Source organism: Petromyzon marinus, chromosome 67 (assembly GCF_048934315.1).
Source record: "Petromyzon marinus isolate PM22_M1 ecotype Great Lakes invasive population chromosome 67, UKy_Petmar_22M1.pri1.0, whole genome shotgun sequence".
NCBI lineage: Eukaryota > Metazoa > Chordata > Hyperoartia > Petromyzontiformes > Petromyzontidae > Petromyzon > Petromyzon marinus.
Genome location: NC_133733.1, coordinates 4421551 through 4446265, shown reverse-complemented (window position 1 = coordinate 4446265; position 24715 = coordinate 4421551). Strand labels below are relative to the sequence as shown.

Genomic DNA, 24715 nt, shown 5'->3' with positions numbered 1-24715 from the left:
TGAAAGGAGTACTACGTACGTACGAAAGTTGAAAGGAGTTCAACTTTGAAAGGAGTTCAACGTTGAAAGGAGTACACCGTACGTACGTACGAAAGTTGAAAGGAGTTCAACGTTGAAAGGAGATCAACGTTGAAGGGAGTTCACCGTACGTACGTACGTACGAAAGTTGAAAGGGCACCACGGGGTGTACGTTCAAAGGAGTTAACGCACGCGCTCGCACGCGCACGTGCGTCAAGGCGCTGACCCCGTCGCCGCCCGGCCGCCCCGCCGCAGGTCGCTGCTGAAGACGTTCGCCGAGGTGTTCTACTGGGACCGGATGTCGTTCGAGGTGCCGCACTACGCCACCGACGTGTACAGCCGCTGCGACGAGCTGCGGGCGCTCAGGGAGAACGTGCTGCTGGTGGTGCGCGACTACAACAGGTCGGCACGCCGCGCGGCACGCACTACGCTGTACACTACGCTGTACACTACACTGTACACCACGCTGTACACCACGCTGTACACTACGCTGTACACTACGCTGTACACTACACTGTACACCACGCTGTACACCACGCTGTACACCACGCTGTACACTACACTGTACACCACGCTGTACACCACGCTGTACACCACGCTGTACACCACGCTGTACACTACACTGTACACCACGCTGTACACCACGCTGTACACCACGCTGTACACTACACTGTACACCACGCTGTACACTACGCTGTACACTACACTGTACACTACGCTGTACACCACGCTGTACACTACACTATACACCACGCTGTACACTACACTGTACACGGTGCTGTACACTACGCTGTACACCACGCTGTACACCACGCTGTACACTACACTGTACACCACGCTGTACACTACGCTGTACACTACACTGTACACTACACTGTACACCACGCTGTACACCACGCTGTACACCACGCTGTACACCACGCTGTACACTACACTGTACACCACGCTGTACACCACGCTGTACACCACGCTGTACACTACACTGTACACCACGCTGTACACTACGCTGTACACTACACTGTACACTACGCTGTACACCACGCTGTACACTACACTATACACCACGCTGTACACTACACTGTACACGGTGCTGTACACTACGCTGTACACCACGCTGTACACCACGCTGTACACTACACTGTACACCACGCTGTACACCACGCTGTACACCACGCTGTACACCACGCTGTACACTACACTGTACACCACGCTGTACACCACGCTGTACACCACGCTGTACACTACACTGTACACCACGCTGTACACTACGCTGTACACTACACTGTACACTACGCTGTACACCACGCTGTACACCACGCTGTACACCACGCTGTACACCACGCTGTACACTACACTGTACACCACGCTGTACACCACGCTGTACACTACACTGTACACTACACTGTACACCACGCTGTACACCACGCTGTACACTACACTATACACCACGCTGTACACTACACTGTACACGGTGCTGTACACTACGCTGTACACCACGCTGTACACCACGCTGTACACTACGCTGTACACTACACTGTACACCACGCTGTACACCACGCTGTACACTACGCTGTACACCACGCTGTACACTACACTACACACTACACTGTACACTACGCTGTACACCACGCTGTACACTACGCTGTACACTACACTGTACACCACGCTGTACACTACACTGTACACTACACTGTACACTACGCTGTACACCACGCTGTACACGGCACTGTACACCACGCTGTACACTACACTGTACACCACGCTGTACACCTCGCTGTACACCACGCTGTACACTACACTGTACACTACACTACACACTACACTATACACTACACTGTACACTACACTGTACACTACGCTGTACACCACGCTGTACACTACACTGTACACTACACTGTACACCACGCTGTACACCACGCTGTACACCACGCTGTACACTACACTATACACTACACTGTACACCACGCTGTACACCACGCTGTACACTACGCTGTACACCACGCTGTACACTACGCTGTACACTACACTATACACTACACTGTACACTACACTGTACACCACGCTGTACACCACGCTGTACACTACGCTGTACACCACGCTGTACACTACACTGTACACTACGCTGTACACCACGCTGTACACTACACTATACACTACACTGTACACCACGCTGTACACCACGCTGTACACTACGCTGTACACCACGCTGTACACTACACTGTACACTACGCTGTACACTACGCTGTACACTACACTGTACACCACGCTGTACACTACGCTGTACACTGCACTATACACTACTATACACTACACTATACACTACACTATACACTACACTGCACACTACACTGTACACTACGCTGCACACTACACTGTACACTACACTGTACACCACGCTGTACACCACGCTGTACACTACGCTGTACACTACACTGTACACTACACTGTACACTACGCTGTACACCACGCTGCACACTACACTGTACACCACGCTGTACACTACACTGTACACTACGCTGTACACCACGCTGTACACTACGCTGTACACTACACTGTACACTATGCTGTACACCACGCTGCACACTACACTGTACACCACGCTGTACACTACACTGTACACTACGCTGTACACCACGCTGTACACTACGCTGTACACGGCACTGCACACTACACTGTACATGGCACTGTACACCGCACACCACACTGTACACCACACTGCACACCACACTGTACTCTACACTGTACACTACACTATACACTACACTGCACACTACACTGTACACGTCACTATACACTGCATACTACACTGTACACCACACTGTACACTACACTACACCGCACACTACACTGTACACTACACTATACACTACACTGTACACAACACTACACACAACACTATACACTACACTATACACTACACTGTACACTACACTATACACTACACTATACAATACACTGTACACTACACTATACACTATACACTACACTATACACTACACTATACACTACTATACACTACACTATACACTACACTATACACTACACTGCACACTACTATACACTACACTATACACTACACTATACACTACACTATACACTACACTATACACTACACTATACACTACACTGTACACTACACTATACAATACACTGTACACTACACTATACACTACACACTACACTATACACTACACTATACACTAGTATACACTACACTATACACTACACTATACACTACACTATACACTACACTGCACACTACTATACACTACACTATACACTACACTATACACTACACTACACACTACACTATACACTACACTATACACTACACTGTACACTACAATATACACTACACTATACAATACACTGTACACTACACTATACACTACACACTACACTATACACACACTATATACTACTATACACTACACTACACACTACACTATACACTACACTATACACTACACTATACACTACACTATACACTACACTATAATTGTAACTGTTATCGTGGTTTTACTCTCCAACACACAACCGGCTGGCCACGCGTTGTTCTACACTACAAACCTCCCCGCGAGCGGGCTGTCCCTGGGTGGTGGCGGGTTTAACGTCGCAACCGATGGCCACGCGATCTAAGCCGGCAATCCTCCAGTGTGGATAAAATGTTGGTGTCGGAGGGCCTACGTGTTAAAGTCACCCGAACTATTTAGCACTTTTTATTTGACCAGGTAAGCCCGCCCCCCCCCTCCCCCTCCCACCCCCCACCCCCCCCTACTGAGGTGCTGAGTAGATTTTTTTTCAGAAGCGTACCTGTCCACCACAATTGCTGGGTAGACGAAGTTGGCGGCCTATCATCATCGTCGTCCTCGTCGTCATCACGTGGAAAAGTTGTAGCAGCAGCCAGATAACTGTCGAAACGTGTGTTTCTGCAGACTCACAGAGACCCGCAGAGATACAGAGACCCACTTAGAACCATAGAGTACCCACAGAGACCCATAGAAATCTACAGGGACCCATAGAGACCCTTACTCATAGAGACCCGCAGAGATAGAGAGACCCACTTAGAACCATAGAGACCCACAGAGACCCACAGAGATACTTTGACCCACTTAGAACCATAGAGTACCCACAGAGACCCATAGAAATCTACAGGGACCCATAGAGACCCTTACTGATAGAGACCCGCAGAGATAGAGAGACCCACTTAGAACCATAGAGTACCCACAGAGACCCATAGAAATCTACAGGGACCCATAGAGACCCTTACTCATAGAGACCCGCAGAGATAGAGAGACCCACTTAGAACCATAGAGTACCCACAGAGACCCATAGAAATCTACAGATACCCATAGAGACCCTTACTCATAGAGACCCGCAGAGATAGAGAGACCCACTTAGAACCATAGAGTACCCACAGAGACCCATAGAAATCTACAGATACCCATAGAGACCCTTACTCATAGAGACCCGCAGAGATAGAGAGACCCACTTAGAACCATAGAGTACCCACAGAGACCCATAGAAATCTACAGATACCCATAGAGACCCTTGCTCATAGAGACCCGCAGAGATAGAGAGACCCACTTAGAACCATAGAGTACCCACAGAGACCCATAGAAATCTACAGATACCCATAGAGACCCTTACTTATATAGACCCACAGAGATACTTTGACCCACTTAGAACCATAGAGACCCACAGAGACCCATAGAAATCTACAGATACCCATAGAGACCCTTACTCATAGAGACCCACAGAGATAGAGAGACCCACTTAGAACCATAGAGTACCCACAGAGACCCATAGAAATCTACAGGGACCCATAGAGACCCTTACTCATAGAGACCCGCAGAGATAGAGAGACCCACTTAGAACCATAGAGTACCCACAGAGACCCATAGAAATCTACAGATACCCATAGAGACCCTTACTCATAGAGACCCACAGAGATACAGAGACCCGCTTAGAACCATAGAGTACCCACAGAGATCCATAGAAATCTACAGATACCCATAGAGACCCTTACTCATAGAGACCCACAGAGATAGAGAGACCCACTTAGAACCATAGAGACCCACAGAGACCCATAGAAATCTACAGATACCCATAGAGACCCTTACTCATAGAGACCCGCAGAGATAGAGAGACCCACTTAGAACCATAGAGACCCACAGAGACCCATAGAAATCTACAGAGAGCCATAGAGACCCATACTCATAGAGACCCACAGAGATACAGAGACCCACTTAGAACCATAGAGTACCCACAGAGACCCATAGAAATCTACAGATACCCATAGAGACCCATACTCATAGAGACCCGCAGAGATAGAGAGACCCACTTAGAACCATAGAGTACCCACAGAGACCCATAGAAATCTACAGATACCCATAGAGACCCTTACTCATAGAGACCCGCAGAGATAGAGAGACCCACTTAGAACCATAGAGACCCACAGAGACCCATAGAAATCTACAGAGACCCATAGAGACCCATACTCATAGAGACCCACAGAGATACAGAGACCCACTTAGAACCATAGAGTACGCACAGAGACCCATAGAAATCTACAGGGACCCATAGAGACCCTTACTCATGGAGACCCGCAGAGATAGAGAGACCCACTTAGAACCATAGAGTACCCACAGAGACCCATAGAAATTTACAGATACCCATAGAGACCCTTACTTATATAGACCCACAGAGATACTTTGACCCACTTAGAACCATAGAGACCCACAGAGACCCATAGAAATCTACAGAACCCATAGAGACCCTTACTCATAGAGACCCGCAGAGATACAGAGACCCACTTAGAACCATAGAGTACCCACAGAGACCAATATAAATCTACAGAGACCCATAGAGACCCTTACTCATAGAGACCCGCAGAGATAGAGAGACCCACTTAGAACCATAGAGACCCACAGAGACCCATAGAAATCTACAGAGACCCATAGAGACCCATACTCATAGAGACCCACAGAGATACAGAGACCCACTTAGAACCATAGAGACCCACAGAGACCCATAGAAATCTACAGAGACCCATAGAGACCCATACTCATAGAGACCCACAGAGATACAGAGACCCACTTAGAACCAGAGAGTACCCACAGAGACCCATAGAAATCTACAGAGACCCATAGAGACCCATACTCATCGAGACCCATACTCAAAATATTAACTATTTTTATTTTACCAGGTAATGCCCCACTGAGGTGCTACGTAGCGACCCTGGCCTACCACAGATGAGAGCTCAAAGAATGGGATTATCATCGTCACGTGGAAATTCATAGCGTTAGCCGAATATTCAAAACGAATTATTATAAATGCGGAGGTAAAAACCGGAGGACCCGGGGTAAAATCCACGCGACCACGGCGGAGAGAGAGGAAGAGGGAGACACGCAGAGTCCAAATATACAGAGTTCAGGATCAGGACCTCCTGCATACAAGGCGAGGTATATTCTTGGTTCTTTCGGTAAAGTCACGTTGAAGGGAAACAATGAAATATATATGAAACAATAAAATTCTCACGACGTTTCGACTGCAACACAAGCAGTCATCATCAGGTGTGAAAACCAACGGCAAGAACATTTGAAAGAAGTGGCGGTTCGTGTTTATTTATTTATTAACGTTAGCACCACGGACAGCGAACATAGATGGACTCGTCCATCTAAACAAACTGTCAAATCGCTATCCGTGGTGCTAACGCTTAAAAATTAATTAATAAATAAAGACAAACTTACTCTTTGGTTCTATTGGGTAAAGTCACGTAGGTGACGTAGGTGACTTTACCCAATAGAACCAAAGAGTATGGATCCTAGCAGTCACGAAAGCTTTAAATCTAGAATAAATAAAGACAAACCGCCACTTCTTTCAAATGTTCTTGCCGTTGGTTTTCACACCTGATGATGGCTGCTTGTGTTGCAGTCGAAACGTCGTGAGAATTGTATTGTTTTATATATATTTTATAATTTTATTGTTTCCCTTCAACGTGACTTTACCGAAAGAACCAAGAATATGAATTACCGCAGTCACGAAAGCTTTAGATCAAAATTCAAGGCGAGGTAGTTAACATCTCACCATGCGGGGATAGAAAGAGACGCGCAAACTCTAAAATATACAGAGTTCACGATCAGGACCTCCGGTATACCAGGCGAGGTAGTTAACATCTCACCATGCGGGGATAGAAAGAGACACGCAAACTCTAAAATATACAGAGTTCACGATCAGGACCTCCTGTATACCAGGCGAGGTAGTTAACATCTCCTAGCCACCGTGATGATGATGATGAGAGAGGGAGAGACGCAAAACTCCAAATATACAGCAGTAGGGTCAGGGATCGAACCCACGTCCTCCTGTTTACCAGGCATCTTGATCAACGTCTATGACGTTCCCAGTGAAAAAAGAAAAACATCAACAACAACATCGACTACGCGGCCTCATTTTGTTCCACAGCAACTCCCCATGAAATGTAACTTGGCCTTCCCTTCCCCTCCTTCCTTCCTCGTGTTATTCTTTGTCGCGATGTTGATTCGCTTGCCACTGCACCTCTGTTACCCGCACTTACCACGCGGACATCCACAGCGGTTAGCCAAATACTCTGAACAACGCGTGAGAGATAGAGAGAGAGACACCGCAGACTCCCAAAATATACAGCAGCAGCAGGCATCGTCAGGGTCGGGATCGAACCCACGACCTCCTGTACACCAGGCGAGGTGGTTGACATCTCATAGCCACCGTGATGATGAGAGAGAGACACGCAGACTCCCAAAATATACAGTAGCAGCAGCAGGCATCGTCAGGGTCGGGATCGAACCCACGACTCCCTGCGTACCAGGCGAGGTAGTCAACATCTCCTAGCCACCGTGATGATGATGATGATGAGAGACACGCAGACTCCACATATACAGCAGCAGCAGCAGCAGGGTCGGGATCGAACCCACGACTCCCTGCGTACCAGGCGAGGTAGTCAACATCTCATAGCCACCGTGGCTCGCGTCGCTCTCGGACCACCCCTGCCCCCTTCCCCTCCTGTCGGTGCTGTTTGTTGCTGGCCGCGCAGCGTTTCGGGCATATTGTCCCGTGCTCGGCAAAGCGTGTTTAAAAAAAAAATACGATAATTCAGCATGGAGGGAGGCGGGGGGGGGGGATTGTGGGAGGTGGGGGAAGTAGGGAAGGAGGTGGGGGGTGGGGGGAGGGAGGGGAGGGAGGTAGGGGAGGGAGGTAGGTAGGGAGGTAGAGGAAGGAGGGAGGTAGGGGAAGTAGAGAGGTAGGGGAGGTAGGGGAGGGAGGTAGGGAAGGGGGGAGGTAGGGAGGTAGGGGGAGGGAGAGAGGGAGGTAGAGAGGTAGGGGAGGTAGGGGAGGTAGGGAAGGAGGGAGGTAGGGAGGTAGGGGGAGGGAGGTAGGGAGGTAGGGGAGGTAGGGGAGGGAGGGAGGTAGGGGAAGGCGGGAGGGAGGGAGGTAGGGGGAGGGAGGTAGGGGAAGGAGGGAGGGAGGTAGGGAAGGGAGGGAGGTAGGGGAAGGGGAGAGGGAGGGAGGGAGGTAGGGGAAGGGGGAGGGAGGGAGGGAGGTAGGGGGAGGGAGGTAGGGGAAGGAGGGAGGGAGGTAGGGAAGGGAGGGAGGTGGGGGAAGGAGGGGAGAGGGTGGGAGTTGGGGGATGTCGGGGAAGGGGGGGAGGTAGGAGAGGGAGGGAGGTAGGGGAAGGGGGAGGGAGGGAGGGAGAGGGAGGGAGGTGGGGGAGGAGGTAGGCAGGCAAACAGGCGGGAATGAGGGTGGCGGGGTGGGAGTGGTGCAGTGTTAATTAATTGCTAGTGGGCAATTTCCCACTCGAGCACGGTTCATTAGCACAGTTCGTATTGTCATTGTGTGTGTGTGTCACTGTGTGTGTGTGTCACTGTGCGTGTGTGTCATTGTGTGTGTCACTGTGTGTGTGTGTCATTGTGTGTGTGTGTCACTGTGTGTGTGTGTGTCACTGTGTGTGTGTCACTGTGCGTGTGTGTCATTGTGTGTGTGTGTGTCACTGTGTGTGTCACTGTGTGTGTGTCACTGTGTGTGTGTCACTGTGTGTGTCCCTGTGTGTGTCATTGTGTGTGTGTCCCTGTGTGTGTGTGTCACTGTGTGTGTGTCCCTGTGTGTGTCATTGTGTGTGTGTCATTGTGTGTGTGTCACTGTGTGTGTGTCACTGTGTGTGTCACTGTGTGTGTCATTGTGTGTGTGTGTCACTGTTTGTGTGTCACTGTGTGTGTCATTGTGTGTGTGTGTGTCACTGTGTGTGTCACTGTGTGTGTGTCACTGTGTGTGTGTGTCACTGTGTGTGTCCCTGTGTGTGTCATTGTGTGTGTGTCCCTGTGTGTGTGTGTCACTGTGTGTGTGTCCCTGTGTGTGTCATTGTGTGTGTGTCATTGTGTGTGTGTGTCACTGTGTGTGTGTCACTGTGTGTGTCACTGTGTGTGTCATTGTGTGTGTGTGTCACTGTTTGTGTGTCACTGCGTGTGTCATTGTGTGTGTGTGTCACTGTGTGTGTCACTGTGTGTGTGTGTGTCACTGTGTGTGTCCCTGTGTGTGTCATTGTGTGTGTGTCCCTGTGTGTGTGTGTCACTGTGTATGTGTCCCTGTGTGTGTCATTGTGTGTGTGTCACTGTGTGTGTGTGTCACTGTGTGTGTCATTTTGTGTGTTTCACTGTGTGTGTCACTGTGTGTGTCATTGTGTGTGTGTGTGCCTCTGTGTGTGTCATTGTGTGTGTGTGTCACTGTGTGTGTCATTGTGTGTGTGTTTCACTGTGTGTGTGTGTCACTGTCTGTGTCATTGTGTGTGTGTCACTGTGTGTGTCATTGTGTGTGTGTGTGTCACTGTGTGTGCGTGTCACTGTGTGTGTGGCTGTCACTGTGTGTGCGTGTCACTGTGCGTGTGTGTCACTGTGTGGTGTGTGTGTGTGTCATTGTGTGTATCATTGTGTTTGTGTGTGTCACTGTGTGTGTCACTGTGTGTGTGCGTGTCACTGTGTGTGCGTGTCACTGTGCGTGTGGGTGTCACTGTGTGTGTCATTGTGTGTTTCACTGTGTGTGTCACTGTGTGTGTCATTGTGTGTGTGTGTCACTCTGTGTGTCACTGTGTGTGTGTCACTGTGTGTGTCACTGTGTGTGTGTGTGTCACTGTGTGTATCATTGTGTGTGTGTGTCACTGTGTGTGTCACTGTGTGTGTCACTGTGTGTGTGTGTGTCACTGTGTGTATCATTGTGTGTGTGTGTCACTGTGTGTGTCACTGTGTGTGTGCGTTTCACTGTGTGTGTCATTGTGCGTGTGTGTCACTGTGTGTGTGTGTGTCACTGTGTGTGTCATTGTGTGTGTCATTGTGTGTGTGTCACTGTGTGTGTCACTGTGTGTGTCACTTGTGTATGTCACTGTGTGTGTCATTGTACGTGTGTGTCACTGTGTGTGCGTGTCATTGTGTGTGTCACTGTGTGTATCATTGTGTGTGTCACTGTGTGTATCATTGTGTGTGTCACTGTGTGTGTGTGTCACTGTGTGTGTCACTGTGTGTGTGTGTCACTGTGTGTATCATTGTGTGTGCGTGTGTGTCACTGTGTGTGTCACTGTGTGTGTCACTGTGTGTATCATTGTGTGTGTCACTGTGTGTGTCTGTCACTGTGTGTGCGTGTCACTGTGTGTGTGTCACTGTGTGTGTCATTGTGTGTGTCACTATGTGTGTGTCACTGTGTGTGTTATTGTGTGTGTCACTATGTGTGTGTCACTGTGTGTGTCACTGTGTGTGTGTGTCACTGTGTGTGTCACTGTGTGTGTGTCACTGTGTGTGTGTGTGTCACTGTGTGTGTGTGTCACTGTGTGTGTCACTGTGTGTGTCACTGTGTGTGTGTGTCACTGTGTGTGTCACTGTGTGTGTGTCACTGTGTGTGTGTGTGTCACTGTGTGTGTGTGTCACTGTGTGTGTCACTGTGTGTGTCACTGTGTGTGTGGGTGTCACTGTGGGTGTCACTGTGTGTGTGTCACTGTGTGTGTGTCACTGTGTGTGTGGGTGTCGCTGTGTGTGTGTCACTGTGTGTGTGTCACTGTGTGTGTGTCACTGTGTGTGTGTGTCACTGTGTGTGTGTGTGTCACTGTGTGTGTGTGTGTCACTGTGTGTGTGTGTTACTGTGTGTGGGTGTCACTGTGTGTGTGTGTCACTGTGTGTGTGGGTGTTACTGTGTGTGTGTGTCACTGTGTGTGTGTCACTGTGTGTGTGTGTGTCACTGTGTGTGTGTGTCACTGTGTGTGTGTCACTGTGTGTGTGTGTCACTGTGTGTGTGTGTGTGTCACTGTGTGTGTGTCACTGTGTGTGTGTCACTGTGTGTGTGTGTCACTGTGTGTGTGTGTCACTGTGTGTGTCACTGTGTGTGTCACTGTGTGTGTGGGTGTCACTGTGGGTGTCACTGTGTGTGTGTCACTGTGTGTGTGTCACTGTGTGTGTGGGTGTCGCTGTGTGTGTGTGTCACTGTGTGTGTGTGTGTGTCACTGTGTGTGTGTCACTGTGTGTGTGTCACTGTGTGTGTGTGTCACTGTGTGTGTGTGTGTCACTGTGTGTGTGTTACTGTGTGTGGGTGTCACTGTGTGTGTGTGTCACTGTGTGTGTGGGTGTTACTGTGTGTGTGTCACTGTGTGTGTGTCACTGTGTGTGTGTGTGTCACTGTGTGTGTGTGTGTGTGTCACTGTGTGTGTGTGTCACTGTGTGTGTGTCACTGTGTGTGTGTGTCACTGTGTGTGTGTGTGTCACTGTGTGTGTGTCACTGTGTGTGTGTCACTGTGTGTGTGTGTCAATGTGTGTGTGTGTCACTGTGTGTGTCACTGTGTGTGTGTCACTGTGTGTGTGTGTCACTGTGTGTGTGTGTCACTGTGTGTGTGTGTCACTGTGTGTGTCACTGTGTGTGTCACTGTGCGTGTGGGTGTCACTGTGTGTGTGGGTGTCACTGTGTGTGTGGGTGTCACTGTGTGTGTGGGTGTCACTGTGTGTGTCACTGTGTGTGTGTCACTGTGTGTGTGTCACTGTGTGTGCGTGTCACTGTGTGTGGGTGTCACTGTGTGTGTGTGTCACTGTGTGTGTGTGTGTCACTGTGCGTGTGTGTGTCACTGTGCGTGTGGGTGTCACTGTGTGTGTCACTGTGCGTGTGTGTGTCACTGTGTGTGTGGGTGTCACTGTGTGTGTGGGTGTCACTGTGTGTGTGTCACTGTGTGTGTCACTGTGTGTGTGGGTGTCACTGTGTGTGTCACTGTGTGTGTGTGTCACTGTGTGTGTCACTGTGTGTCACTGTGTGTGTCACTGTGTGTGTGTCACTGTGCGTGTCACTGTGTGTGTGTCACTGTGTGTGTGTCACTGTGCGTGTGGGTGTCACTGTGTGTGTGTGTCACTGTGTGTGTGGGTGTCACTGTGTGTGCGTGTCACTGTGTGTGTGTGTGTCACTGTGCGTGTGGGTGTCACTGTGTGTGTGTCACTGTGTGTGTGTGTGTGTCACTGTGTGTGTGGGTGTCACTGTGTGTGTGTGTGTCACTGTGCGTGTGGGTGTCTCACTGTGTGTGTGTGTCACTGTGTGTGTCACTGTGTGTGTCATTGTGTGTGTCACTATGTGTGTGTCACTATGTGTGTGTGTCACTGTGTGTGTGTGTGTCACTGTGTGTGTGTGTCACTGTGTGTGTCACTGTGTGTGTGTGTCACTGTGTGTGTGTGTCACTGTGTGTGTCACTGTGTGTGTCACTGTGCGTGTGGGTGTCACTGTGTGTGTCACTGTGTGTGGGTGTCTCACTGTGTGTGTGTGTCACTGTGTGTGTGTGTGTCACTGTGGGTGTCACTGTGTGTGTGTGTCACTGTGCGTGTGGGTGTCACTGTGCGTGTGGGTGTCACTGTGTGTGTGTGTGTCACTATGTGTGTGTCACTGTGTGTGTGTGTCACTGTGTGTGTGTGTGTCACTGTGTGTGTGGGTGTCACTGTGTGTGTGTGTCACTGTGCGTGTGGGTGTCACTGTGCGTGTGGGTGTCACGTCGCCTCCCCCGTGTCGCCTTTCTCCGCCGTTAATCCGTCACCGCACCGAGTTGTGGGGTTTTCTCGTTTTGTTGCTCTCCTTGTTTTCAATCGCGAATCATCTTCACCGCGATTGCACGACAACTTTTTTTTTGGCTCCTGCTGCTGTTGCTGTTGCTGCGAAAATAAAAAAAAGAATCCGAGCTGCAGGGTGCACCGCGTTGTGACGTGTTGTGTTGTGACGTGTCGTGACGTGTCGTGACGTGTCGTGACGCTTCGTGACGTATGTCGTGACGGGGGGGGGGGGGCAGCAGGGGGTACGGCATCGGCTTCCGATTTTGCCGATCGAGTTTTTGCGCCTGCCGTACACCACGTAACTCGGTTGATTACATAAGTACGCATGTTGTACCTATGTTGTGTGTATGTACGTTGGACTTCGCACCGTGCGTATCCGACCGCGCTAATCGGAGGTGGCTGGGGGTAGGACAGCAAACTGAACACGAAAAACAGGCAGTTCTAAAGAAATTAGTTTTCAATGAACGTGAGTCTGTGGGTCTCTGTGTGGGTCTGTGGATCTCTGTGTGAGCCTGTGGGCCTATGTGAGTCTGTGGGTCTCTGTGTGAGTCTGTGGATCTACGAGTCTGTGGGTCTATGTGAGTCCGTGGGTCTATATGAGTCTGTGGGTCTATGAGTCTGTGCGTCTAAGTGAGTCTGTGGGTCTCTGTGGGTCTGTTGGTCTATATCAGGCTATGGGTCTATGTGAGTCTGTGGGTCTACGTGGCTGGGGGGAGGACAGCAAATTGAACACGAAAAACAGGCAGTTCTAAAGAAATAAATGTTCAATCCATGTGAGTCTGTGGGTCTCTGTGTGGGTCTGTGGACCTCTGTGTGAGTCTGTGGGTCTATGTGAGTCTGTGGGTCTCTTTGGGTCTATGTGTGAGTCTGGGTCTCTGTGAGTCTGTGGGTCTATGAGTCTGTGCGTCTAAGTGAGTCTGTGGGTCTGTTGGTCTATATCAGGCTGTGGGTCTCTGTGTGGGTCTATGTGAGTGTGGGTCTCTCTGTGAGTCTGTGGGTCTGTGGGTCTATGTGTGAGTCTGGGTCTCTGTGAGTCTGTGGGTCTATGAGTCTGTGCGTCTAAGTGAGTCTGTGGGTCTGTTGGTCTATATCAGGCTGTGGGTCTCTGTGTGGGTCTATGTGAGTGTGGGTCTCTCTGTGAGTCTGTGGGTCTGTGTGTCTATGTGTGAGTCTGGTTCTAGGTGAGTCTGTGGGTCCCTGTGTATGTGCGTTGAACTTATTCCGCAACGTACGTAGCCAACCGTGCTGACCGAGTTCATTATCGTTACGTCGCGCTCATTGCACAGACACGCGCACGCACGATGCGCTTCGTGCCACTAATGAACCACAACACCACCTTTGGTGACCTCGCCTAGGAGCGTCAAACCATCGTCAGGCAAACTCGGCTCACCCTCGCAGCAGCAGTAGCAGCGACGCCTTTTGGCGCAGCGCTTTCAGACGCTGTATACACGACTATATACTACACGATACACTAAACTACTCTATACTATCTTCTTTGGTTCTTGCGGTAAAGTCACGTAGAATGAGAATAAAATAATAAATTGATAAAATAAAATAACGCAATAAAATTATCACGACGTTTCGGGCCACAACACAAGCGGCCTTCTTCAGGTGAAGGGACGAGACTGTCTGGAGGACAGCGCTGGAGCAAACAAAGCCACGCTCAGATCGCGACCTTTAAGCTGTGAAAAGAAACAAAGCGCCTTGACAAAGGAATTAGCATAGAATTTAGTATTGAAATAGCTGAGTGATTAGCTTGTGACTGGTCACAGAAATGGCTATGTTAAAGTCAAAGCATACACATTCACAGAGGCACCCCTTGACAATGGAATTAGCATAGAATTTAGCATTGACATAGCTGAGTGATTAGCTTGTGACTGGTCACAGAAATAGCTATGTTAAAGTCAGAGCATACACATCCGCAGAGGCACCCCTTGACAAAGGAATTAGCATTGAATTTAGCATTGAAATAGCTGAGTGATTAGCTTGTGACTGGTCACAGAAATGGCTATGTTAAAGTCAAAGCATACACATCCACAGAGGCACCCCTTGACAATGGAATTAGCATAGAATTTAGCATTGAAATAGCTGAGTGATTAGCTTGTGACTGGTCACAGAAATAGCTATGTTAAAGTCAGAGCATACACATTCACAGAGGCACCTAGTACAAATCAAACAGGAGAATTTAGCATTGAAATAACTAGGAGAATTTAGCATTGAAATAACTGAGTGATTAGCTTGTGACTGGTCACAGAAATGGCTATGTTGAAGTCAAAGCCTACACATCTGAGCTATTCACAGTAACTGGGTATACACTACACTATATAATGAATACTATATAGTGAACCATTAAAAAACTAAAATATAAATTACCTCAATGTTATCAATAAACTCTATATATTCTCCAATCAGCTAAGCTACCAACAATAAGTCGTTATATATCACAATGCTATATGGCGAAAAAATGGGTGGATTCTTACCCTCAACTTTAGCACCACGGATAGCTACGGGAGCGACGCTCACAACAGCGAGCGGAGCGCCGGGTGGCTAAAGCACAGCAGGTTGGCACAGTAGGGGGCACAGGTGGTGCATCAGCCAGTCATCTCAGTCAGTCGACCCGTGGCACCTGGGTCTGCCCCGTGACCTCCTGCCAGCGGGCGTTCGACACTTCACGTGGCCTCAGGGTGCACATAGCCTGGCACAAGCGTCGTGGTGACGTCACCGCCACTTAGTGGCGAATGGCGGTTGTTGTTGTTGTTGTTGTTGTCACTGTGTGTGTCACTGTGTGTGTCACTGTGTGTGTGTGTCACTGTGTGTGTGTGTCACTGTGTGTGTGTCACTGTGCGTGTGGGTGTCACTGTGTGTGTCACTGTGTGTGTGTGTCACTGTGTGTATCATTGTGTGTGTGTCACTGTGTGTGTGGGTGTCACTGTGTGTGTGTGTCACTGTGTGTGTGGGTGTCACTGTGTGTGTGTGTCACTGTGGGTGTCACTGTGCGTGTGGGTGTCACTGTGTGTGTGTGTCACTGTGTGTGTGTGTGTCACTGTGTGTGTGTGTCACTGTGTGTGTGTGTCACTGTGTGTGTGTGTGTGTCACTGTGTGTGTCACTGTGTGTGTGTGTGTCACTGTGTGTGTGTGTCACTGTGTGTGTCACTGTGTGTGTGTGTCACTGTGTGTGTGTGTCACTGTGCGTGTGTGCGTCACTGTGTGTGCGTGTCACTGTGTGTGTGTGTCACTGTGTGTGTGCGTGTCACTGTGTGTGTGTGTCACTGTGTGTGTGTGTCACTGTGTGTGTGTGTGTCACTGTGGGTGTCACTGTGTGTGTGTCACTGTGTGTGTGTGTGTCACTGTGTGTGTGTGTGTCACTGTGTGTGTGCGTGTCACTGTGCGTGTGTGTGTGTCACTGTGTGTGTGTCACTGTGCGTGTGTGTCACTGTGCGTGTGGGTGTCACTGTGTGTGTGTGTGTCACTGTGTGTGTGTGTCACTGTGTGTGTCACTGTGTGTGTCACTGCTGCTGAGACTGGAGCGTGCCACTAAGAGGTGGGGCCTTACCATCAGCCCCACCAAAACTAAGCACCTGCCTGGGTATTTTGTACCATCGGACACTCCACCCCCACAACTCCCAATCGGTGATGGGGCAGTTGTGGAGAGAGTGGAGAGTTTCCCATACCTGGGCAGTGTGCTTATGACTGGCTCCAGTTTAACAGCAGAGGTCTCACTCCGAATCAGTCGAGCGGCAATATCTTTTCATCGGTTGCGTAACGCTGTGTGGAAGCTACCTGGTCTGTCGCTCCGCACTAAGCTTCAGGTCTTCTCGGCCACGGTCATTCCCTCCCTTCTCTACGCTTGCGAAACGTGGACCCCCCTAATGGAACATCTTCGCCGGTTAGAAACATTTAGGCTGACCTGCCTACGATCCATCCTGGGTTTAACCAGACTGGATTGTGTGAGGAGCTCACAAATCCTTGAAAGATCTGGGCAGGGTCCCATCGGTGAGCTCCTCCGGCAGGCAAGGCTGCGATGGCTGGGTCATGTAGCCCGCATGCCCAGCCACCGCATGCCGAAACAGCTTTTGTTTGGCCGGATTGAGGGGGCTAAGCGGGCGCGGCACGGGCTAGAGAAGAGATGGAGTGATGTGGTACAGGAGGACGTGGAGCTGAGTGGACTTGCCGATGACTGGTACCAGCGGTGTCAAGATCGGCCTCTGTGGAGGAGGCTCGTGAAGGATGCTACTGGGCAGTTGGAGGCAGTCGCCCTCCAACAACAACGGAGGGCAGAGGAGCGACGCTCACAACAGCGAGCGGAGCGCCGGGTGGCTAAAGCACAGCAGGTTGGCACAGTAGGGGGCACAGGTGGTGCATCAGCCAGTCATCTCAGTCAGTCGACCCGTGGCACCTGGGTCTGCCCCGTGACCTCCTGCCAGCGGGCGTTCGACACTTCACGTGGCCTCAGGGTGCACATAGCCTGGCACAAGCGTCGTGGTGACGTCACCGCCACTTAGTGGCGAATGGCGGTTGTTGTTGTTGTGTGTCACTGTGTGGGTGTCACTGTGTGTGTGTGTCACTGTGCGTGTGGGTGTCACTGTGTGTGTGTCACTGTGTGTGTGTGTGTGTGTCACTGTGTGTGTGTGTGTCACTGTGTGTGTGTGTGTCACTGTGTCACTGTGTGTGTCACTGTGTGTGTCACTGTGTGTGTCACTGTGTGTGTCACTGTGTGTGTGTGTGTCACTGTGTGTGTCACTGTGTGTGTGTGTGTGTCAATGTGCGTGTGGGTGTCACGTCGCCTCCCCCGTGTCGCCTTTCTCCGCCGTTAATCCGTCACCGCACCGAGTTGTGGGGTTTTCTCGTTTTGTTGCTCTCCTTGTTTTCAATCGCGAATCATCTTCACCGCGATTGCACGACAACTTTTTTTTTGGCTCCTGCTGCTGTTGCTGTTGCTGCGAAAATAAAAAAAAGAATCCGAGCTGCAGGGTGCACCGCGTTGTGACGTGTTGTGTTGTGACGTGTCGTGACGTATCGTGACGTGTCGTGACGCTTCGTGACGTATGTCGTGACGGGGGGGGGGGCAGCAGGGGGTACGGCATCGGTTTCCGATTTTGCCGATCGAGTTTTTGCGCCTGCCGTACACCACGTAACTCGGTTCATTACATAAGTACGCATGTTGTACCTATGTTGTGTGTATGTACGTTGGACTTCGCACCGTGCGTATCCGACCGCGCTAATCGGAGGTGGCTGGGGGTAGGACAGCAAACTGAACACGAAAAACAGGCAGTTCTAAAGAAATTAGTTTTCAATGAATGTGAGTCTGTGGGTCTCTGTGTGGGTCTGTGGATCTCTGTGTGAGCCTGTGGGCCTATGTGAGTCTGTGGGTCTCTGTGTGAGTCTGTGGATCTACGAGTCTGTGGGTCTATGTGAGTCTGTGGGTCTATATGAGTCTGTGGGTCTATGAGTCTGTGCGTCTAAGTGAGTCTGTGGGTCTCTGTGGGTCTGTTGGTCTATATCAGGCTATGGGTCTATGTGAGTCTGTGGGTCTACGTGGCTGGGGGGAGGACAGCAAATTGAACACGAAAAACAGGCAGTTCTAAAGAAATAAATGTTCAATCCATGTGAGTCTGTGGGTCTCTGTGTGGGTCTGTGGACCTCTGTGTGAGTCTGTGGGTCTATGTGAGTCTGTGGGTCTCTATGGGTCTATGTGTGAGTCTGGGTCTACGTGAGTCTGTGGGTCTCTTTGGGTCTATGTGTGAGTCTGGGTCTCTGTGAGTCTGTGGGTCTATGAGTCTGTGCGTCTAAGTGAGTCTGTGGGTCTGTTGGTCTATATCAGGCTGTGGGTCTCTGTGTGGGTCTATGTGAGTGTGGGTCTCTCTGTGAGTCTGTGGGTCTGTGTGTCTATGTGTGAGTCTGGTTCTAGGTGAGTCTGTGGGTCCCTGTGTATGTGCGTTGAACTTATTCCGCAACGTACGTAGCCAACCGTGCTGACCGAGTTCATTATCGTTACGTCGCGCTCATTGCACAGACACGCGCACGCACGATGCGCTTCGTGCCACTAATGAACCACAACACCACCTTTGGTGACCTCGCCTAGGAGCGTCAAACCATCGTCAGGCAAACTCGGCTCACCCTCGCAGCAGCAGTAGCAGCGACGCCTTTTGGCGCAGCGCTTTCAGACGCTGTATACACGACTATATACTACACGATACACTAAACTACTCTATACTATCTTCTTTGGTTCTTGCGGTAAAGTCACGTAGAATGAGAATAAAATAATAAATTGATAAAATAAAATAACGCAATAAAATTATCACGACGTTTCGGGCCACAACACAAGCGGCCTTCTTCAGGTGAAGGGACGAGACTGTCTGGAGGACAGCGCTGGAGCAAACAAAGCCACGCTCAGATCGCGACCTTTAAGCTGTGAAAAGAAACAAAGCGCCTTGACAAAGGAATTAGCATAGAATTTAGTATTGAAATAGCTGAGTGATTAGCTTGTGACTGGTCACAGAAATGGCTATGTTAAAGTCAAAGCATACACATTCACAGAGGCACCCCTTGACAATGGAATTAGCATAGAATTTAGCATTGACATAGCTGAGTGATTAGCTTGTGACTGGTCACAGAAATAGCTATGTTAAAGTCAGAGCATACACATCCGCAGAGGCACCCCTTGACAAAGGAATTAGCATTGAATTTAGCATTGAAATAGCTGAGTGATTAGCTTGTGACTGGTCACAGAAATGGCTATGTTAAAGTCAAAGCATACACATCCACAGAGGCACCCCTTGACAATGGAATTAGCATAGAATTTAGCATTGAAATAGCTGAGTGATTAGCTTGTGACTGGTCACAGAAATAGCTATGTTAAAGTCAGAGCATACACATTCACAGAGGCACCTAGTACAAATCAAACAGGAGAATTTAGCATTGAAATAACTAGGAGAATTTAGCATTGAAATAACTGAGTGATTAGCTTGTGACTGGTCACAGAAATGGCTATGTTGAAGTCAAAGCCTACACATCTGAGCTATTCACAGTAACTGGGTATACACTACACTATATAATGAATACTATATAGTGAACCATTAAAAAACTAAAATATAAATTACCTCAATGTTATCAATAAACTCTATATATTCTCCAATCAGCTAAGCTACCAACAATAAGTCGTTATATATCACAATGCTATATGGCGAAAAAATGGGTGGATTCTTACCCTCAACTTTAGCACCACGGATAGCTACGGGCCCCGTTCAGACGGACGAGTTCATCCATGGTCGGAACGGAGGAGGGGGAGAGAGACAGCTGCGAGGCGCTGTTATACTCCATTCCATGTTGTAAACCATACCATTAACCGTGGTGTGAGAGGTATTAAGAGTCAATGCCAGCGAAACAGCTGCGGTCTGAAGGTCATCGTAAAATACAATTAATTAAGAACGGAAATGGTCTAAAACATCTTTCCATTGGTTACTAAGCCAGAATCCATCTTCTCGGTTGAAATTGTCTCTGTGCTTGTATATGTGAATGGCCTCATGAACGAATCTCTCATGGTAGTCGGTTGGTTTCCAAAGAACCTCCGTCTTGGAGAAGTCAATGTCATGTGAGCCCACTGAATTATAACAGTGATCTGCCACGGCAGAGGAGTTCGTTCTACCGTGTTTCAAGTCTGCTTTATGTTCGCGGATGCGGTCCGAAATATGTCGTTTGGTTTCTCCAATGTAGCTACTACCACAGAGGCACTTTAGTTTGTAAACGCCCGGGTACTGTATGTCTGGAATAGCATATTTTACAGATGGAACTAGATCACGGATTTTATGTATTGTGTTGAATCGGACCTGGATCTTGTGTTTATTCAGGATTTTGGAGATCTTTTTAGTGACCCCTGCAATGTAGGGTAAGGTGATGGTTTTGAGTGGCTCCACAAGAGGATCCTTCTTCATGACTGGAGTGATGGCTTTGCGGATTGTGTAGTCGGAGTAACCATTAGCCCTGAAAGCCTGGTGTACGTGCTTGAGTTCACTGGTAATGTGTTCCTGGTCGGAAATGCATTGGGCTCTATGGTATAGAGTCTTGATGAGGGAGTTCTTCTGGGATGGATGGTGGTGGGAATCCGATTTCAAGTAAGCATCTGTATGGGTAGCTTTCCTGTAGACAGAGTGGCTCATTGAACCATTATGTCTCCTTTTAATTAAGACATCCAAAAAGGGTAGTTTGCCATCTTTTTCGACCTCCATGGTAAATCTGATGGCTGGGTGTATGGAATTGATGTGGTCGCGGAATTGGTCTAGAGCAGGCTGGCCATGTGGCCAGATGACAAAGGTGTCATCCACGTACCTCTTCCATGAGGCCGGGCGTAGAGTGGCAGTCTGGATGGCGTCAGTTTCAAATTTTTCCATGAATACGTTGGCTACAACCGGAGATAGGGGGGAGCCCATTGGGGTGCCCTCAGTTTGTTTGTAGAAAGTTCCATTCCAGGTGAAGTATGTGATTCAACAGCATTAATTGATCAGACTTCACTTTCCACTACACTCTACATCAGGGTTAGTTTTGTGAGTTATGAGCCAGGGTTAGTTGCGTGAATTATGAGCCGGGGGTTAGTTGCGTGAGTCATGAGGCTGGGTTATTTGCGTGAGTTATGAGCCTGGGTTATTTGCGTGAATTATGACCCAGGGTTAGTTGTGTGAGTTATGAGCCAGGGTTAGTTGTGTGAGTTATGAGCCGGGGTTAGTTGCGTGAGTCATGAGGCTGGGTTATTTGCGTGAGTTATGAGCCAGGGTTAGTTGTGTGAGTTATGAGCCATGGTCAGTTGTGTGAGTTATGAGCCAGGGTTAGTTGTGTGAGTTATGAGCCAGGGTTAGTTGTGTGAGTTATGAGCCGGGGTTAGTTGCGTGAGTCATGAGGCTGGGTTATTTGCGTGAGTTATGAGCCAGGGTTAGTTGTGTGAGTTATGAGCCAGGGTTAGTTGTGTGAGTTATGAGCCAGGGTTAGTTGTGTGAGTTATGAGCCAGGGTTAGTTGTGTGAGTTACGAGCCAGGGTTAGTTCCGTAAGTTACGAGCCAGGGTTAGTTGTGTGAGTTACGAGCCGGGGTTAGTTGTGTGAGTTATGAGTAAGGGTTAGTTGTGTGAGTTATGAGCCAGGGTTAGTTGCGTGAGTCATGAGCTGGGGTTATTTGCGTGAGTTATGAGCCAGGGTTAGTTGCGTGAGTTACGAGCCGGGGTTAGTTGCGTGAGTCATGAGCCAGGGTTACTTGCGTGAGTTATGAGCCAGGGTTAGTTGTGTGAGTTATGAGCCAGGGATAGTTGCGTGAGTCATGAGCCAGGGTTAGCTGCGTCAGCCTCCCTGTCTGGGTCAAGGCCACGGCTAAGGTCAGTGCACCAGCTACGCAGCCCTCGAATTACGAATCTCCGGCCCGTCGTTTGAGGGGGTGGGGACGGGGTTCAAGGTTATGCCGCTGGCCCCTTGTTATTTCTGGCACCCCCCCCACCACGACCTTTCGATTTGGATGCCAGACGTTAATATCGCTTCGAGCATCCGCCCTTTGTTTTGTATTCCGAACACCGCACCCCCCACGCGCCTGCCCTCCCTCCTCCTCCTCCTCCTCAATAATAGTTTGGACGGGTAGACGTACTCCACCACCACCACTACCACCACCACCACCCCCCAGGGGTCAGGGTGGGAGATGACGGGGGCGGTGGGTCAGCGGTTGGGTTGTGGATCTGGTCGCGAGCGGCGGCGGCGGCGGCGGCGTCGCCGCTGACGATTTTATCCGAACCGCGCCTCCCCTAGGTCGACTGGGGGAGGCCCGGTTTGCGACGGTGTGTCGTGGTGAACATCGTCACGAGGGAGACAAAGGCGGCCGGGCTTGGTGTTGGTCCACCCACCCCTCCCATCGTGTGACCTTCTGGCCTTCATAGGTGCTCGCTAACGGCACTTGCCCCGTCAGTCTTTTTAAAGCCACGCGGGGGATCTGTGTCTTTTGCGTGGGGAGCGGTGGTGCAGCGGTTAGCGCCGTGCTGACGCTCGGCGGAGGCCCGAGTCCCGGGCCTCCCCTAGGCCGACTCAGCCTGGTAAAACATCTGCGGGTCCTATTTTCATTTAAAGCTTTCGTGACTGCAGGGATTCACATCCTCGGTTCTTTCGGTAAAGTCACCACGTGGAAGGGAAACAATAAAGTAATAAAAAATATTGAAGAAAATATTGTTTTATGTTTCTTTTATATATTTATTATTTTATTGTTTCCCTTCTACGCGACTTTGCCGAAAGAACCAAGAGTATCTGCGGGTCCCTCCGTTTTTTTCCCCCCCTCTCCACTTTTAGAATCCACGTCACGCGTTGTGCTGTACATTTCCCACGTGACGATGATAACAGTCGCTTCGTTGAAGCTAATCAGTTGTGATCGCCGACACAAGAGCCACACGGTTCAGTTGGCCCTTGACTGGTGAAATATTTAAAAAAATATTAATTTTGTTGTTTAGTCTATGGGTCTCTATGTATCTCTATGGGTCTCTGTTCATCTCTATGCATGCATCTCTATGGGTCTCTCGGTGTGCCTCTATGGGTCTCTGTGTGTCTCTATGAGTCTTTGTGTGTCTCTATGGGTCTCTGTGTGTCTCTATGCATGCATCTCTATGGGTCTCTGTGTGTCTCTATGGGTCTCTGTGTGTCTCTATGGGTCTCTGTGTGTCTCTATGGATCTCTGTGTGTCTCTATGGGTCTCTGTGTGTCTCTATGCATGCATCTCTATGGGTCTCTGTGTGTCTCTATGGGTCTCTGTGTGTCTCTATGGGTCTCTGTGTGTCTCTATGGATCTCTGTGTGTCTCTATGGGTCTCTGTGTGTCTCTATGGGTCTCTGTGTGTCTCTATGGATCTCTGTGTGTCTCTATGGGTCTCTGTGTGTCTCTATGGGTCTCTGTGTCTCTATATGGGTCTCTGTGTGTCTCTATGGGTCTCTGTGTCTCTCTATGGGTCTCTGTGTGTCTCTGTGGGTCTCTGTGTGTCTCTATGGGTCTCTGTGTCTCTCTATGGGTCTCTCTCTGTGTGTGTCTCTTTGAGTCTCGCTGTGTGTCTCTATGGGTCTCTATGCGGTGAGAGTATTTGGCTACTCCATGTCCACGCGATGATGATATCAGCCACTCGCTTGAGAGAGAGACAGCCAGCCAGGGTCGCCTCTAACACAACAACAACAACCCCTCCAGCTTTCACTACTTGCTCTGTGGTAGCCCCTTAGCTGGTGGTAAAATAAAATAGTTTATAGTTGTTAACATCATGGTACCTACCTTGCCAGTACCAAAATACGAGAATAGGGTTTTCACCTATTTTTTTCATGGCAACAAAACAGTTGCGTTGAGACGTTATAACACCAAACTGAAACCTTTTTACAAGGAATCGTGTCTGCATCGACCACAATGCTCGCGGTCAGATCCAGACTCCTCGTTAAAGGTTTGAGTTCGGTGTTTGAACATCCCCGCTTCGTGAGGAATCCGCTCGTTCGCACGCTCGAGTATCGGTGACGCTTTGACCGCCCTCCTCATCTGAATCGGAATTCCTTCTCGGCCATGGAGCGGGTCCCGTGAGGCCGTCGCGTTCACTCGGGGGCTGAGTGGTGGTGGTGGT

The 24715-nt window shown here is 49.6% G+C and overlaps 1 protein-coding gene across 1 annotated transcript in view; it reads left to right on the top strand.

Annotated features, from left to right (window-relative positions):
* The window catches only part of LOC142906581 (dynein axonemal heavy chain 2-like), a 331951-nt gene that overhangs the window by 38430 nt on the left and 268806 nt on the right, over positions 1 to 24715 (top strand). The window contains exon 3 of the mRNA XM_076054727.1: positions 274 to 420. Within this exon, the coding sequence (XP_075910842.1) occupies positions 274 to 420 (147 nt within the window). The remainder of the gene's footprint in view (positions 1 to 273; positions 421 to 24715) is intronic.